Consider the following 16,192-nt stretch of genomic DNA (forward strand, 5'->3'; position numbering starts at 1 on the left):
ATAGTAGGTAAATCGTTTTTCAGTTTTTATTCAAAATAACCCTCATAAATCCTATCTTGCATCCTCAGAGGGTTTGCGCACCCATGATTAGAAATACATGCTGTCAAGTAACTAGGTTTTATCATAGGGCAAGAGAGTTTATTCAATATCAAATCTTAAAATTTGAAAGACTTTTTTTGACATGATGAATCCACAACAACTGCATATACTGTTTGGAGTATTCAAGCAGCATGAAGAACATATATATTTCATAGGCCGAAGTAAGATAAATCATAAGAAAAAGAATAGAACTAAATAGTAAAATAGAACCTTTTTACTTTTCTACAAAAATATAACAAAACTCATCAACTTTACAAAAAGAAAAGGGACATGAAAGTGAACAGCTACAACCAAAATATACTATAAAAGTGCAACAAATAATAAAATTTATGAAATCTCTATATATGTAAACCCTGTCACTTTCAGAGTTTCTTTAAATTACATCAAAATTTTTTTATATAAACAAACCCATACATTGTTTCTAGGCTCTCATTGCAAATACTTATGACTGAATTCGAAAGGTAATTGGCAAACATTAGCTACACGCCTGTACGTACGGTGGGACTCGTATCTCTTCAAATATTAATATTTTCCAATTTCCCCAATAATATCTTATATTTCCCATAGACATGGTATAATTTTGGCGTTTTTTTTTTTTTTTTTTTTTTTTTTTTTTAAATCACCTCAAGACTCAAAATTTTAACACTCACAGATCATTGCCTTTTTTACAAGAGTGAAAGCATTTCTTCTGTACTGATTAAGTAGTCGTTATACTTACTGCAATAATCAACCCGTCAAAAAATTCGTTAAATTTAGTAAATTCAGTAGTAAATTTTTCCTAAGTTTCGAAAATTAAAAAAGGGAAAAATTTTCAAGTTACTATTTTCACAGCCTACTAGTCATACGCACAGTACTTCGAAACAAGAATATTTTTTTCTAATAAATAAAAAGATGTTTTCACACGACAATGTTCATTTCCAAATACACAATAGCCATTTCCATCATTCTTCCAAAACAAGGCACAGGGGAATCCCCCTGGAACCTTATATTCGTGTATATCTTATTGATTGTTTCTTGTGACCTCATTACCTTAGACTTAATGGACTCTTCTAAAACTATGTTTAAATATGTTTAAAAAATATTAAGCAACCAATAAAACTCTCCATTAGTAGTCAAAGTCAATGACTCACCTTGTAGCTAATATTCACGTAAAAACTAAAAAACAATTCAAAATGTTCACAGTTGACTGGACATAATCACATTAGTCTATCTTTTACATCTTTTTCAGCAAAATATTGGTTTCAACAAAAAAAAAAAAATGTTTTCCACAACTATTTTGATTTCTAGACACAAAAGCCATACCCGCCGATCTTCCAAAAAAAGGAGGCGTAATCTTAGATTCGTATCTAATTGATTCTTTTAAATATTAAGCAAAATATAAATATTACATCAAGCATATTAGGGATTTTTGGATTTTGAGCATTTTAGGGAATTTAGAGAAAGGGAAGATATGAATTTTCAGAAATTAACAGACATTTGCCGGGATCTTAACAAAAGGAAAAATCAGGAAAACACAACACACATAGAAACATAATAATTGATCTATTGTGATTGATGACTACCATACTTTATCGTGGAGGGATGACAGCTAACAACCGTGAATGATCGCTACTGATCACTATGGAGTATCAGACAATATTACAAGGAAAAAAGAAATACAATTTTGTATAGAAAAACTCATGATATAGTCGGACTAATGAAATAGTCAGATATAGTAGGGTCCATGATAAACTTGTCCGCTTATGATTAATATTTAATTTCAAATGCATGTACTTAAAATCTGATATTAATATCATTATTAAGTTTATATCATTATCAACCATCAAGAATCATATTCAGTATTAATACAAATATTAAGATACCATGAAAACAAAAACTTAAGTTTATATGTAAGTATTGAAAATCCAATGTTGTTCAGTATCTAGATGTCAAGCAACATTCAAAAAACGATTTTCATTTAAATAAAGCAAAATAGTTATGCTCGAAATTTCAACCGTTTACAAAACACACCGAATAGCAGGCGAACTACCGCCCTCTCCCACCAAGTACCAAATATAACCACATAATTTGTCCTATTTTTAAAAGAATTAAGAATCAATATTAAAATACTGGATTAAAATCCTGAATGAAGAATGTTGCATCTAACAGCCAGTGTTTATAGGTAAAAGGCTGATTGTACTGTTTAACTTAATGTTTACTGTAAACAACGGCAAAAATTAGATTCAGATTCGTAATTCAAAAAAGTTATATGTACATTCGAATGTCTAATATGTCCATGAAATTTTACATCAAATAAATATTCCTTATGCTAAGTAAATTAGCACAAAACAAGTTGCAAAATTCCCACCGTGGGGAAAGGTCCACTCCGAAGTAATTTGTTAAATTACTTTGCTTTGTAAATACAACATAGGTATTACAAATATTTTATTTTATTTCTTATATAATATAGTAATTTGTTCTGTGGTGGCCCAGAGTTGGATTTCAGCTGCCGCAAGGCCGATAAAAGACCCTTTTTGGTCGAGAAGTGTCGCTAACCAATGAGTGAATAATATAATAGTTCATGAATAGCCTATTACGGCACTCACCAGGGGAGAAGAGAGTACTTATACAAGGGGAAGAAAGGAGAGTGTGTACCAGGGTACACATTACTTCTGGACCGACTCCCCATTAGGAAGTTTATATAAGTGTTTTTTTCATCACCGGAACTCACCAAACCCAATACCATATAATTTTCAGACATTATTACACAACATATTAGAGCACCAGAATAGTGCTTCGGTGTTCCAGAAATCACAAACACCGGAAACCAGAACAATTCTGGATGCTCAGATTTCAGCCTTCTGAAAAATATCGTATTCCGAAGTATATGACAAAAATGAAACAGTATGCCATACGGCAAAGTATGGCTATGAAATTTGGGAGCAAAAGGTTGAGTAAGACATACTAAATTTTCCGGAGAATTTCTCTAAGGATGTTGAAGGAGGAACTCGCTTAACTGACCGTATGTCAAAAATTAAGCTACACGAAAACCTTGTTTTCATCCCACTTTCTAGAGCTATAGTGAAAAAAAAAGTCTAAAATGACTAGGCCATGTTTCACGGATGAAAAAAGAGTGTCCTTTTGGCCACCTATCAGCGGCAAAACGAAAAGTAGGTTGTCTCCGAATGAAACAGGATGAGGTCATAAGGAAGGATTAAAGGGAACAGGAACCTTATGGAAGGGAGTAAAGAGTAAGACTTTAAATATATTGGGGTGGAGTAAGAGCCTACACAGATGTGATGGCCTCAGGGAGCTCGGTGCCGAAAGAAGTCACTGTAATCCCAAATGATTACTGAATTTCGTGAAACAAGATTCTTTAAGTGATTTCATGTTATGACTTCAATTTGAAGTAATGAAAAAATGGAGCTAATATGTATCTATTTTCTTATTTAAATCCGATATATGCCGCTTGGAGGCTTAAGTCCAAAATGTTTACCCAACTCCGCCCACCAGCTTTCTTGATATATAAAACAGACAATGGATAGAACTAAAACAATGACTAAATATCGTCCGCAATGGATAAGTAGGCAGCATATACTGGCAGGAAACAAAGGCACTCAAACCGCAACAGCTTTATAATTAAACTGAATACATAGGACTTTTGGAATGCTTGAAAGGAGAATGAAAAGGGGACAGCCAGAGTATTGAATAACGTCCAAAAACATTTGACATGTTTTTCCATCGTCTTTGTCTTGTCCATTTTGCCTCTTCTCGTTTTAGTTGTTCAATACCCTAGAAATAATCATTATAAAAACAAAGAAAAAACAAAAAAAAAGAGAGCCATTTAAGGGATAAAAATGATACGTCCTTCGCTTCCGAAAATTACTATAGTTTTGGATTAACATATACAGAATTACCCTCGATTAAACCATTTGAGCTACAAGTACAATTGCCAAGAGCTACTACAGAACAAAGGTAATCATAAAAAAAATCTAAAAAAAAACAACCAAATATGAGAAATCATTAAACAAAAAATCACTAGGCACGTAGCCATGATGACCTTGTCAAATATATTCGTTCATACATGTTGAACAGTTTTCACAGAAATGATATTTGGTCCAATTATGCTCCATTTAAAGTTAAACCATGTTCAGTGTTTTCACTTATTACGTATTGGCCATCTTCTGGTTTATTTATTAAGTGTATGTGGCTTCCGGTTTCATCGCCTTATTTCATTATCAATGAACTTGAATGTGAACCTACTTAATCCAGGTACCAGTACAGAACCTCTGTTGAATTTTTATAATTCTTTTGGTCCTATGCATACTATGTCTGTGCTATGCATGATCATTCTGGGGAGCTTATGGTTATACAAATTCCACCGCAGCATCCGAATTCCAGATACCAGGTAAGACAAAAAACGCCTGGTCCAGCTGCAAGATCAAGATGCATGCTAGCCATGAATTATTTATATTATTCAACGATGTACAAAAACTTCAAATGAATTTTGAATTACTTGTAGAGGGGTAAAAATGTGTTCGGTTGTCGGGTCAATGGGCTGTCGGTCATTGGGTTGTTGGGTTGTCGGTGAAATGTGTTTGGTTGATGGAGTTTCTCATTTACGAGCCGTCCCATATGCGTGGGCTGCACAGTAGTGAGGTCACAATTGCAGACGGCTTAGCTGTAACATATGCAACTAATATACAAACGGTCAAAAAATGATAGTTGACAGCGTTATAACGGATTTAAGGATAATTTATATTAAAGGGGCATACACTCTAAATAGAAAAGTTTTGTCATGTATTTATTCAGCAATTGTTTTACCAGTTATTTATTATGTTTCGCCAACGTGGAATGGACTATCTAATACCGAGAAAATAAGGATTAGATCTGCCTTTTTCAAATACCTTGATTTTCTCCTCTAACTCCCTCTTAACACCAGAAATGCATACCCTGGGAATGACTACGAATCGTACAATATTTTAATTTAGCTGTCCGAGCTCGAAGATCATGCTGGCATAAAAGTTCGAAATGGTGTTTCTGATTCGGGGTGAATTTACTTGATATACACTGCCATTTACCGAATGTTCGATTTTCGTGTTTTGTATATGTTATTATTAATTTGATCTATCCACCCATTTTTTTTTCGTTGCATGACGGGCTAGAAGTAAATACATCCCTTCATTCACAATAGGATCCAAGTTAATCCTTCTGAAAACTGTCCGGAGTCCGGATAATGTTTTTCTGATATAATGTATTCAATTCCGAGAATTTTAGCGAGTAATACTTTGCATCATTTTGGGATTTACTTATTTTACTTAATTTCTGTAATGAGGAAAAATGTAATTCTAGCTCCATTTTTAATGATAACATTGAAATGATAATGATGAGTACATTTTGATCAATTTTGATGATAATATTGATAGTGTTGAAATTTCAATATCGTTCATATTGAAGCATAAATGTGGGCTAGAGTCAATTCATTGAAGTAATTTACTTCCGATAGTTATAACTATGATGATTCATTTTAGTGTTTTATGAAAAAATTTTTAAGTGCCTTAAATAAGTATGGCACCATCCTTAGAGCTAATCGTAAGTCATTGCCAAATGAAGCTTGGATAACGGCTAGCCTGTTAAGATCGATTTTTAAATGAGTTATTTACATCAAGTTCCTTATTGGCCAGCCAAACAAACTGAATCATCAAGTTTATAAAAATTATCTATAGCTATTTAGCTGTTTACTCAGTAAAACAAAACAAAATTACTACGCAAATAAATTTTCCAACCATAACCTAACCATAAACATAACCATAATCATAACCATAACCTAGACAATACCAGTTGAAAACGAGGAGCTTACACTTCCCAGAGTTAAATTTGAGACCAAGGTTTAGATGTCGCCTTGCAGGTTCCAACCATAACCTAACCATAACCATAACCATAATCATAACCATAACCTAGACAATACCAGTTGAAAAAGAGGAGCTTACACTTCCCAGAGTTAAATTTGAGACCAAGGTTTAGATGTCGTCTTGCAGGTTCCAACCATAGCCTAACCATAACCATAACCATAATCATAACCATAACTTAGACAATACCAGTTGAAAACGAGGAGCTTACACTTCCCAGAGTTAAATTTGAGACCAAGGTTTAGATGTCGTCTTGAAGGTTCCAACCATAACCTAACCATAACCATAACCATAATCATAACCATAACCTAGACAATACCAGTTGAAAACGAGGAGCTTACACTTCCCAGAGTTAAATTTGAGACCAAGGTTTAGATGTCGTCTTGCAGGTTCCAACCATAACCTAACCATAATCATAACCATAACCTAGACAATACCAGTTGAAAACGAGGAGCTTACACTTCCCAGAGTTAAATTTGAGACCAAGGTTTAGATGTCGTCTTGCAGGTTCTTAGAAATTTCAGAAAGCCGTTCAGTTGTTTGGCTAATATTAAGGATACCATCAGCATATGACACAAGAAAGCGTTGATACTATTGGAAATGGAGGAAGATGGATATCTTCGTTTGGGATCAACAACATAGTTGTTAAATAGAATGGGAGAAGAAATTGCACCTTGGCTGGCTCCTCTCCAGACAAGGCTTCTTCTAACTCGGGGAATCGGCTCCCTAGATTAAATTTCCATAAGTATCCAATGACCCTGCAAAAACATGAAAAACGGCAAAAACAATTTCTACTCAATCTTACTGAAATTTCTAAAACCATGAAGTTTTAATATTATTCCTGCTAAAACTATACCTGATGAGATTTTAACTAATCAGGGGAATAAAATTTATAAAAGGTTTCAAAAATGTCAGGGGATCCCTTTTCAAGTACTGGCCATGGAATTATAAATAATAAAGAGTAGATGGATGATTCTTTTTCTTAGCATAATCTTGGGATTAATAATTTGAATTTTTCATCTAATTTAACCCGAGTAACTGCAAAGGATGTAGGAACTATTTCATATAACTGCAACTAGCTTACCGTCGCGCGTTACAAAAAAAACATCAATATTATTTTTATATGCATGTTTGTTACGTTTTTACACGTTGGACAAGAATTCTGGGGGCGTGGGGCTCAAACACTCATCCCCCTAGATACGGCCTTGGATCCAGATATTATCTGGTAAGTTGGTTAAAAACTCAGTACAAAATGTCTAACTAAAATTCTACCTATCAAATGACCTTAGGTAATTTTAAATAATATCATTTATATTTAAAAATCCTAATCATCATATGTCCAACTGCTTCTCGGGTCCGTTTCCTGCTAGATCCGATTTGCACACATATGATACTGGCCTAATTGATGGTCATTATGCTTGTCGGGTCGTTAAAGCTTGATATGATTTAGATGAAGAAATACAAAATTCTTATCAACTGAGCTAAGTTTAAGAAAAAGACAACAAACAAAGGATTTTAAAACATGGTAAAAATACGGGTTATAAATTCAAAATCCTATATTTTGAGCCCAAAAAGGTTATAGGCTTTGACCCCCAAAAACTGCGGGCTTGTCAAACTGCGGGCTAAAAATTCAAATCCTATATTTTTATCCTATATTTATAGCCAACCAAGACTAATTAGTCGGGACCGAATCTCCAATAAGTTGGACATTGAAAACAGAAGAAGGCGAGGAAACATGTCTTCGGAAAAAATCAGCGTAATCGCGATATATTTTATGCACTGAAGTTGATATACTTAAAGTACTCTTGGTTGTTTTAATTGGCTTATTTCTTAAAATTTCACAAAGGAGAAAAAATCAGCTTTAAAGAGGCAGCGATATTTGCCTCTCCAGAAATATAATTTCCTTTAACAAAAATATGACTGGCTGGCGAAATTACATCACAGACGTAAACCAATTGAATTAAAACATGCATTTAACCACGTAATTATAGGAAAACAATCTGTTTTGTTCTCTTTGATTTAGAAATCAAAAGTAGAGCTTTTTAACGTTTCCTATTAATGATATTGATCAATTCCTATTTTCAGCCATAGATTATTGATATGCATTGTTCAAAAGATAATCTAAAAATAATTTAATTGTTTTATTGTACATGATTATATTGTATGAACAAGAAATGGCAAAGAAGAAACTACGCTGTCTAAGATAAATCGTTTATGTTTTATAATTTATATTAATTAGTTAATTTACCTATTAATTAATTATTGATATTGGATTATAGACATGCATTGTTCAAAAGATAATCTAAAAATAATTTAATTGTTTTGTTGCACATGATTATATTGTATGAACAAGAAATGGCAAAGAAGAAACTATGCTGTCAAGGATAAATCGTTTATTTTTTATAATTTATATTAATTAATTGATTTACCTATTAATTAATTATTGATATTGGATTATTGATATGCATTGTCCAAAAGACAATCTAAAAATAATTTAACTGTTTTATTGTACATGATTACATTTAATGAACAAGAAATGGCAAAGAAGAAACTATGCTGTCAAAGATAAATCGTTGATGATTTATAATTTATATTAATTAGTAGATTTACCTATTAATTAATTATTGATATTGGATTATAGATATGCATTGTTCAAAAGATAATCTAAAAATAATTTAATTGTTTTACTGTACATGATTATATTGTATGAACAAGAAATGGCAAAGAAGAAACTACGCTGTAAAAGATAAATCGTTTATGTTTTATAATTTATATTAATTAATTGATTTACCTATTAATTAATTATTGATATTGGATTATAGATATGCATTGTTCAAAAGATAATCTAAAAATAATTTAATTGTTTTATTGTACATGATTATATTGTATGAACAAGAAATGGCAAAGAAGAAACTACGCTGTCAAAGATAAATCGTTGATGTTTTATAATTTATATTAATTAGTTGATTTACCTATTAATTAATTATTGATATTGGATTATTGATATGCATTGTCCAAAAGACAATCTGAAAATAATTTAATTGTTTTATTGTACATGATTACATTTAATGAACAAGAAATGGCGAAGAAGAAACTATGCTGTCAAAGATAAATCGTTGATGTTTTATAATTTATATTAATTAACTGATTTACCTATTAATTAATTAATAAAAGCTCATTAATTTGAGTTTTACTTCTTTTATTCCCTTTTTCTTAGTAAGACACTTCGATTAGGGAGTTTCAAAAAATCTGACCACCCAATTGCAATAGCTTTTACAAGGATCAAAAAGAAAGATAGAGAGAAAGACAGAGAGCGAGAGATTTTTCACGGGCCTTAATACAAAAAAAATGTCTTACTGTTTCATCATTCTAAATAGAATGAATTTGAGAGACAAACTTGCTCTATTTCTTTGGAAAGCAATTTGAGAGGCAAACTTGTTCTATTTCTTTGGAAAGCAAAAGGAGAGCAATCTCTTTTATTCTATTAGGTTTGTAATCATTCCTCTGGAGCTTTTAAACTTTTCCAAGTAATGAAGCTAGTTTTGTTTTCTTTTTTGATACGTCACTTGGATTATGGAGTCTCAGAAAACTTGACCACCAAATTGCAATAGCTTTTGCACTTGTTGGTCGGTTTGAACAGAAAGAAGAAAATAGGAATACAAGAAAGGCATAGGAAGGGATAAAAGAGAGAGAAAGACAGAGAACGAGAGATTTTTCACTGGCCTTAATCCAAAAATGAAAATGCCTTACTGTTTCATCATTCCAAATAGCATGAATTTGAGAGAAAAAACATGGTCATCGTGAACATTGCAAATAACATTCCTTAAAACAAAAGAAATAAACAAGTACTATTGTACTTGTTGATTACTATAGTTTTGGATTAACATATAGAGAATTACCCTTGATTAAATCATTTGGGCTACAAGTACAATTGCCCGGAGCTACCACAGAACAAAGGTAATAATAAAACGAAAATCTATAATTGAAGAAGAGGAGGAAACAGAAGAAGAGGCACAGGAAGGAATATAAAAGAGAGAAAGACAGAAAACGATAAGATTTTTCACTAGCCTTAATCCAAAAATGAAAAAAAAAATGTCTTACCGTTTCGTCATTCCAAATAGCATGAATTTGAGAGGCAAACATGATCATCGTGAAGATTGCAAATAAAACTCCTTCAAACAAAAGAAATAAAACAAGTACTATTGTAGCAGCAGGTGAAAAGGGTGAGCACTGCTGAAAATCAGTTTTAGCACAACGAAAAAATGACGTTCCAGCCAAAATTAACGAATAAATGCACATGGTAGCGATGTATAACTAAAAAAAAAAGAACAGAAGTATTATTTAAAGCGCACTGAAAAAAGACACACCATACTTACACACGTCAGTTGCTTCTGACAAGTAAATATGTTGAATCACGATCATAATTGAATAAATGTATACCATCATTAATAATTGAACGTTCAATTGAATTGACTGAGTATGTAAAACAGAATTAATCGTATAATTGAAGGTGAATGAAGAGTAAAAAATTTAAAGTTGAGCGTCAGGTTCACTAGAAATTAAGCATGTACCGCGGCCGTACCTAGGAAGGGGATCGGGGATTTAAAACCTCCCCACTCCAAAAATTTTTGTCAAACTCGTAAAAACGTAACAAAAACGCATTTAAATAAATTTTTGGATAGGCTTTTTAAGTTTTTATACCACCATCACTCCCCCCCCCACGAAAAATCCTGCTTAAGGCCTTGGCATGGGTCCTAAGGTAAGAAGCAACTAGGAATTCTTTAATGATAGTTTTGCGCTTGGTTTACACCATTCCTTTTTGTCTAGATTCTGTGTAATTTTATCTAGAGACAAGAATCTATATACTAGATTTTTTCTGCGTATCATACAAAAGCTTTGCTTCCATGTATTGCATCTAATGTGGCAAGCTTTAACTTGAAATAAGAATTTTAACAGACCGACTGTGACAAAAATTTTAAAGTTGAATGATCATCGCAAGCGGAAATTTACACTGTCTAGTGCCTACAATAAAATTTCCCAAAGATGACGGAATTTTTTTTTTCCAATCTGTGTGGAAATTGCATTACGATTATGAATTTCAAGACCAGTGAGAACCAGGCATTAGGCCCTTAGTGACGAAAAATCAAATGCAGAGTAATTAACTTCTTCAGATATGCAGAACGAACAATGTAGTTCAATCCCACTGATAATGGTTGTCATAAAAGAACATCTTAGGCGGCCTGAACATGCGCTCAAATTCACAAAACACTATATCCCCAAAACATTTTTAGTTAATGGCCAGTAGGGGGGGGGGGGGCAAACATGTGCTCAAGGTTCACAAAGCATCGTATCCCCAAAGCCTTTTCAGTAAATGGCCTCCAGGAGGGATATCCCGGATATGTTTTCAAGATTCAAAAGGCATCATATTACAAGAATATTTTCGGTAAATGGGTCACCGGGGTCACCATGCGCTCAAATTCATAAAACACTATATCCCCAAAAAAATTTTTAGTTAAAGGCCAGTAGGGGGGGGGGGGCAAACATGTGCTCAAGGTTCACAAAGCATCGTATCCCCAAAGCCTTTTCAGTAAATGGCCTCCAGGAGGGATATCCCGGATATGTTTTCAAGATTCAAAAGGCATCATATTACAAGAATATTTTCGGTAAATGGGTCACCGGGGAGGGAAAAGGGTGTATATCCGGACACAGACCCCCAAATTCATCTGAAATAAAATTAAAAAGTTAAATAACGTCAATTCTATAGCAATTCAAAATACATAAGGGGAAAATGAATGAAAGGAAACACATTTCAAGATCGTGACTTAATTTTATCACGATAGCTAAACCAGTTATTTTTTTGTTGATTTAAAAAGCAGCTTACAACTGTTTGCTATAATTTATAAATTTCCATTTTTATCACTTAAGTTATTTGTATTTTATCCATTTCAATTAGACGCTGAAGATGAATCAGGAATATCAGTCTGAAATATATTCTAATATGTCTAATTTCATTGGTTTCTTTTAACAGTTTTCTTCGTCAATTCTGACTAATTCCGTCCCACATATGTGTAGATGGCATTACTTCAATCTTTTTTAGTTTTAATATCAATATTTTCGCTAGAAACTGGATTAATTTTCCCCAATGTTTCTATTACGAGTTTGTATTTTTGCATGAAGATCCACCAGATCCGGCAAGAGTAAGAGGTAAATTGAAACGCAAATAAATCTTAGAAGATTTGACAGGGTATTAATAAAAATCAGGAACTGCTGGCATCAATGACACTGCAGCTGGTGCATTCACCATCCCGGAATGTTTTTCCCAAATCGCTACTACTACTGCTACTAACAACTCACTGCAGCATCAAGCCGACTGAGGCCAAGACAGCATTACACGCCCCTCCTCTATTCCAATTTCTTCAATGTCCCCCTCTTTACACCCTCTCAAGAAGTTGTTATTTCCCTTAAATCTTTCTTTACGACATCTTCCCACCCCATTTGAGGACAAAATGCTTTTCGTTTGGTCCTAGGCGGTTGGCCAACAAGGAAAATCTTTGGCAATCTGTCATCCATCATCTACACACCGTGTCCTGGCCATCTGATCCTTTCTCTCATTTTAATACTAAAAAGACCAAATTTATCGTACAGCTTACTGTTCAAGATACGGTCACTCGATCGGGCACCCAAAACAATTCGTAGGCAATCTCTCTGGAAAACATCTGGCAAACCCTCCTCTGTTTTTCGGAGCGCCCAAGCTTAAGAACCATATTTGACCAAAGTAGCTTCCAATATTCTAATCTTGGTTCGCAGATTCTTCCAAACTTTTTCCAACTATGAAAAAACACCCTGGGCCTTGGCTAGCAAGAATTCAAACAAAAAAATAGTGTTTGTCAATGCAAGATCGTAAACACTATATACAAAACGTAAATTTTCATGGGAATTTCGGAAAGGTAAATAATATTTCAAAAAACTTGAGAAAAACCAAAAAATTTGAAGGACATTGATTATAATCCCAAAAGTAGAAAAATAAGACAAAAAATGGTAACTAATGTTGGTATTTAAATTTTTGAGATTTGTTTTTGCTTTTGCCGGTTAATGGTAGATTACTTGGGTTGCTTAATTTTCTTGGAAACGATCTTATTTTCCCTCTTACTAGTTATATATGCTTATAAGACAGACACTTGGACAGGTTACTGAACAAAAATTACCAAAGTATCCTTACTGTATCTACAGGAAATCCTGGGTATATAGTCTTTTTAGCATGTTATATATAAACAGAGGCTGAACCCTGGATATAAATATGCCCAATATATATATTGTCTATACCCTGGTTTTATCCGTTAAGATCTCTTTTTTTTATCCTCTTAATAAATATACAAAAATGGGAATCTAAACAAAAAGATATGTTGCAACTAGAAGCTATTGTGCTTTCCTGAAATTTTTTATATTAAGATATTACCTTATAAAAGGTTCAAGTTACCCATAAAACCTTAAATTCGACTATTCGCTGGACGAACCTCTCGGAAAAATAGCCTCGTAACTGATAGCTTCCGAACAAACCAAATCAGTACTCGTACTGATTTGGTACGACTGTGATGGTATACTGTGATGAGTTACCTTATAAAAGATTCAAGTTACCCTTAAAACCTTAAATTCGACCATTCGCTGGACGAACCTCTCGGAAAAATAGTCTCGCAACTGATAGCTTCCGAACAAACCAAATTAGTAGGAGTATACTGTGATGAGTTACGATCTGTTCACTACCTCAAATCTGACAGAAGCTTGAAGCTCCATTACAGGATGACTGGTAAGCCAGTACCGATTTTCGGCTGGGTCCTCAGCACTGAGGCCCCCTCCTGATGAGATAACAGAAATCATGTAGTTCAACTTAAGAACATACAAAATAGAGTCGTTAAGGACTAGATCCTGTCTTGGGTCTTCCCAAGCCCTTCTGTCAACTTTTTTATAATTCTTAAATCTGGTCTTTTACCAGTCTGTTATCCAGGGCATTATGTAAGTTTCATCGGTATCACGGCTGTAGAGATGACTGAAACATAAAAAGAACAAACCATGGCACATATTGGGTGACTGTTGAGCCTTCTTTTGAAAGAGTCAACAGAGAAACTTTTAGGAATAGCGCCCCTTTTAGATACACTTCAACGAGGGAGCTCGTGTATCAATAACATTATTCAAAAGTTTTCTTTCAACTTTTATATCGATAATTGTTTTTCTTTGTAATAAGGTGTTAACTTCAGGATAATGGCCAAGAAATTGGAAGAGATCATTGCTTATGCCGCGTTTTGAGAGAAGAAACCCCAAGGTGCATAATAATTATCGTTTAATAGCACTTGTCTCTGCTTTAAGTAAGGTAATGGAAAAAATATTAGATACTAGGCTTTCTAATTGGTTAAATAAAAATAATATCATACATGAAGAACAAAGAAGTTTTAGGACAGGTTATGGGACGATAGATACAGTATTTATTTTAAAGACATTAACTGATAAGTATGGAAAGGGAAAAACTTGTCTTTATATGGGATTTCTGGACCTGCATAAGGCGTTCAACAGTGTCGATCGGGAGCTATTGAAGGATACCCTGTTTAGAATTGGCCTCCCTCGTTTGTTTGTGAAGTTGATAGTGAGTATGTATATTTGTGTAAGTGGAATCGTGTTAGTAGGTAATGGGTTTTCTAGGCTTTTTAATATTAAGCTGGGAGTAAAACAGGACTGCAGTCTTTCGCCTAAATTGTCAAATATTTTTATTAATGATGTAATTGATTTTTTAGAGAATAGATCGGCTCCGAAAGTTAGTCTAGGGACCCATAAACTATCACTTTGATTATTTGCAGATAATATTGCTTTGATGGCTAGTATACCACAAGATCTGCTGACACTTCTGGGTCTCATAGAAGAATATTTTAGATGAAAAATTAAGGCTGAATGTTGAAAAGACTGAAGTTGTTATTTAAAAAAAGGAAAGTAATTTGTGAATATAATTATAGATTTAAATTTCATATTGAGTAACTGAATGTAAGTAAAAGAACAAAATATTTAGGATGGTTTTTATCGGAAAATGGAAGTTTAAAGATCATGTTGATGAAATAATTAATAGAGGCAAATTGGTCATGTCTGCAGTTTTTAAAATCCCGACGAGAATGGAAATTAAAAACTAAAAATGCTAAAAGAATATTTAATAAAAAACTTTTACCAGTTATAGAATATGGAGCAGAGATTTGGGGTGAAGTTATAGAATATGGAGCAGAGCAGTCGGAGTCCCTCTAGCTCCAGTATTATAAAAGAGTGTTTGGGTTACATCAGACAACTCATTCACAGATTCTGAAAGGTAATATGGGCCTGTTTTCGTTAAAACTACGTAGGTCTATTTTGATGCTTAGATTTTGGTTAAGAGCAGCTTATTATCTAACTTTGAATTATGGTTTGAAAACGTCGTGGCCGTCCCAAATTAAGTCATTACTAGAAAAGGGGGGAATGCCTTACTTAAGGAATGATGTTGTTGGTTCCCGTGGTCAACCAACAGATTTAGAAAGCCAGGTACGATTTATCTAAGAGGGTCAAGAAAATCAGTATTGGCAAGGGCTGATTTTAAATTCTACAACATCGTATCATTATAATCAGAAAAACCCTTGTTTAGAGAGGAAGTTTGTTTTAAATTTAATTTACTGGCTATGATTTTATGTTGATGGATTCAGCTTAGAGCGAATTGCCTTCCAATCCAGAGCAGGCAAAAGGTGTTTGACAAAAAGATAGTTGATGCTGAAGGGCGGTATGTGTGTCCTCTTTGCAAAAATGAGGACAAAGATTTGGACCATTTTCTCCAAGAGTGCCCCGTGCTCTCTAATTTAAGGAAGAAACACTTACATGGGATTGTTTTGCTGCTTCCTGGTATTTTACAAAGTAGTAATCTAACCACAATATTTCGTGCTGGTGTATACATAGATAAAAGCTTAGAAAGAAGAAAAAGTTTATACAATTAACTATTAATTAGTACATAGAATTTATTTTCTAGCTAAACTACCATTAGGTATTTTCACTATGTATTATGCTTCTGTGTGCTTTGTAATTTGTTCTGTTGGTAATTTCTTTATTTTTCACAAATTTATTTTTTTTGATAATTTTATTTTCCTCTATTTTTCATAAATTTTTGGGTATATAGCTCTTGGGCTTTTGAAATACACGATCAATCTATC

The 16,192-nt window shown here is 33.4% G+C and overlaps 1 protein-coding gene across 1 annotated transcript in view; it reads right to left on the minus strand.

The window, feature by feature from the left end:
• Positions 1 to 298: 298 nt before the first annotated feature.
• Positions 299 to 16,192, minus strand: part of LOC136035977 (palmitoyltransferase ZDHHC3-like) — a 36,111-nt gene continuing 20,217 nt past the window's right edge. The window contains exons 5-6 of the mRNA XM_065717877.1: positions 10,089 to 10,301; positions 299 to 3,870 (exon numbers count right to left, since the gene is read on the minus strand). Of these exons, the coding sequence (XP_065573949.1) occupies positions 3,718 to 3,870; positions 10,089 to 10,301 (366 nt within the window). The 3' untranslated portion in view covers positions 299 to 3,717. The remainder of the gene's footprint in view (positions 3,871 to 10,088; positions 10,302 to 16,192) is intronic.

This window comes from Artemia franciscana, chromosome 15 (genome assembly GCF_032884065.1).
Source record: "Artemia franciscana chromosome 15, ASM3288406v1, whole genome shotgun sequence".
Classification (NCBI taxonomy): domain Eukaryota; kingdom Metazoa; phylum Arthropoda; class Branchiopoda; order Anostraca; family Artemiidae; genus Artemia; species Artemia franciscana.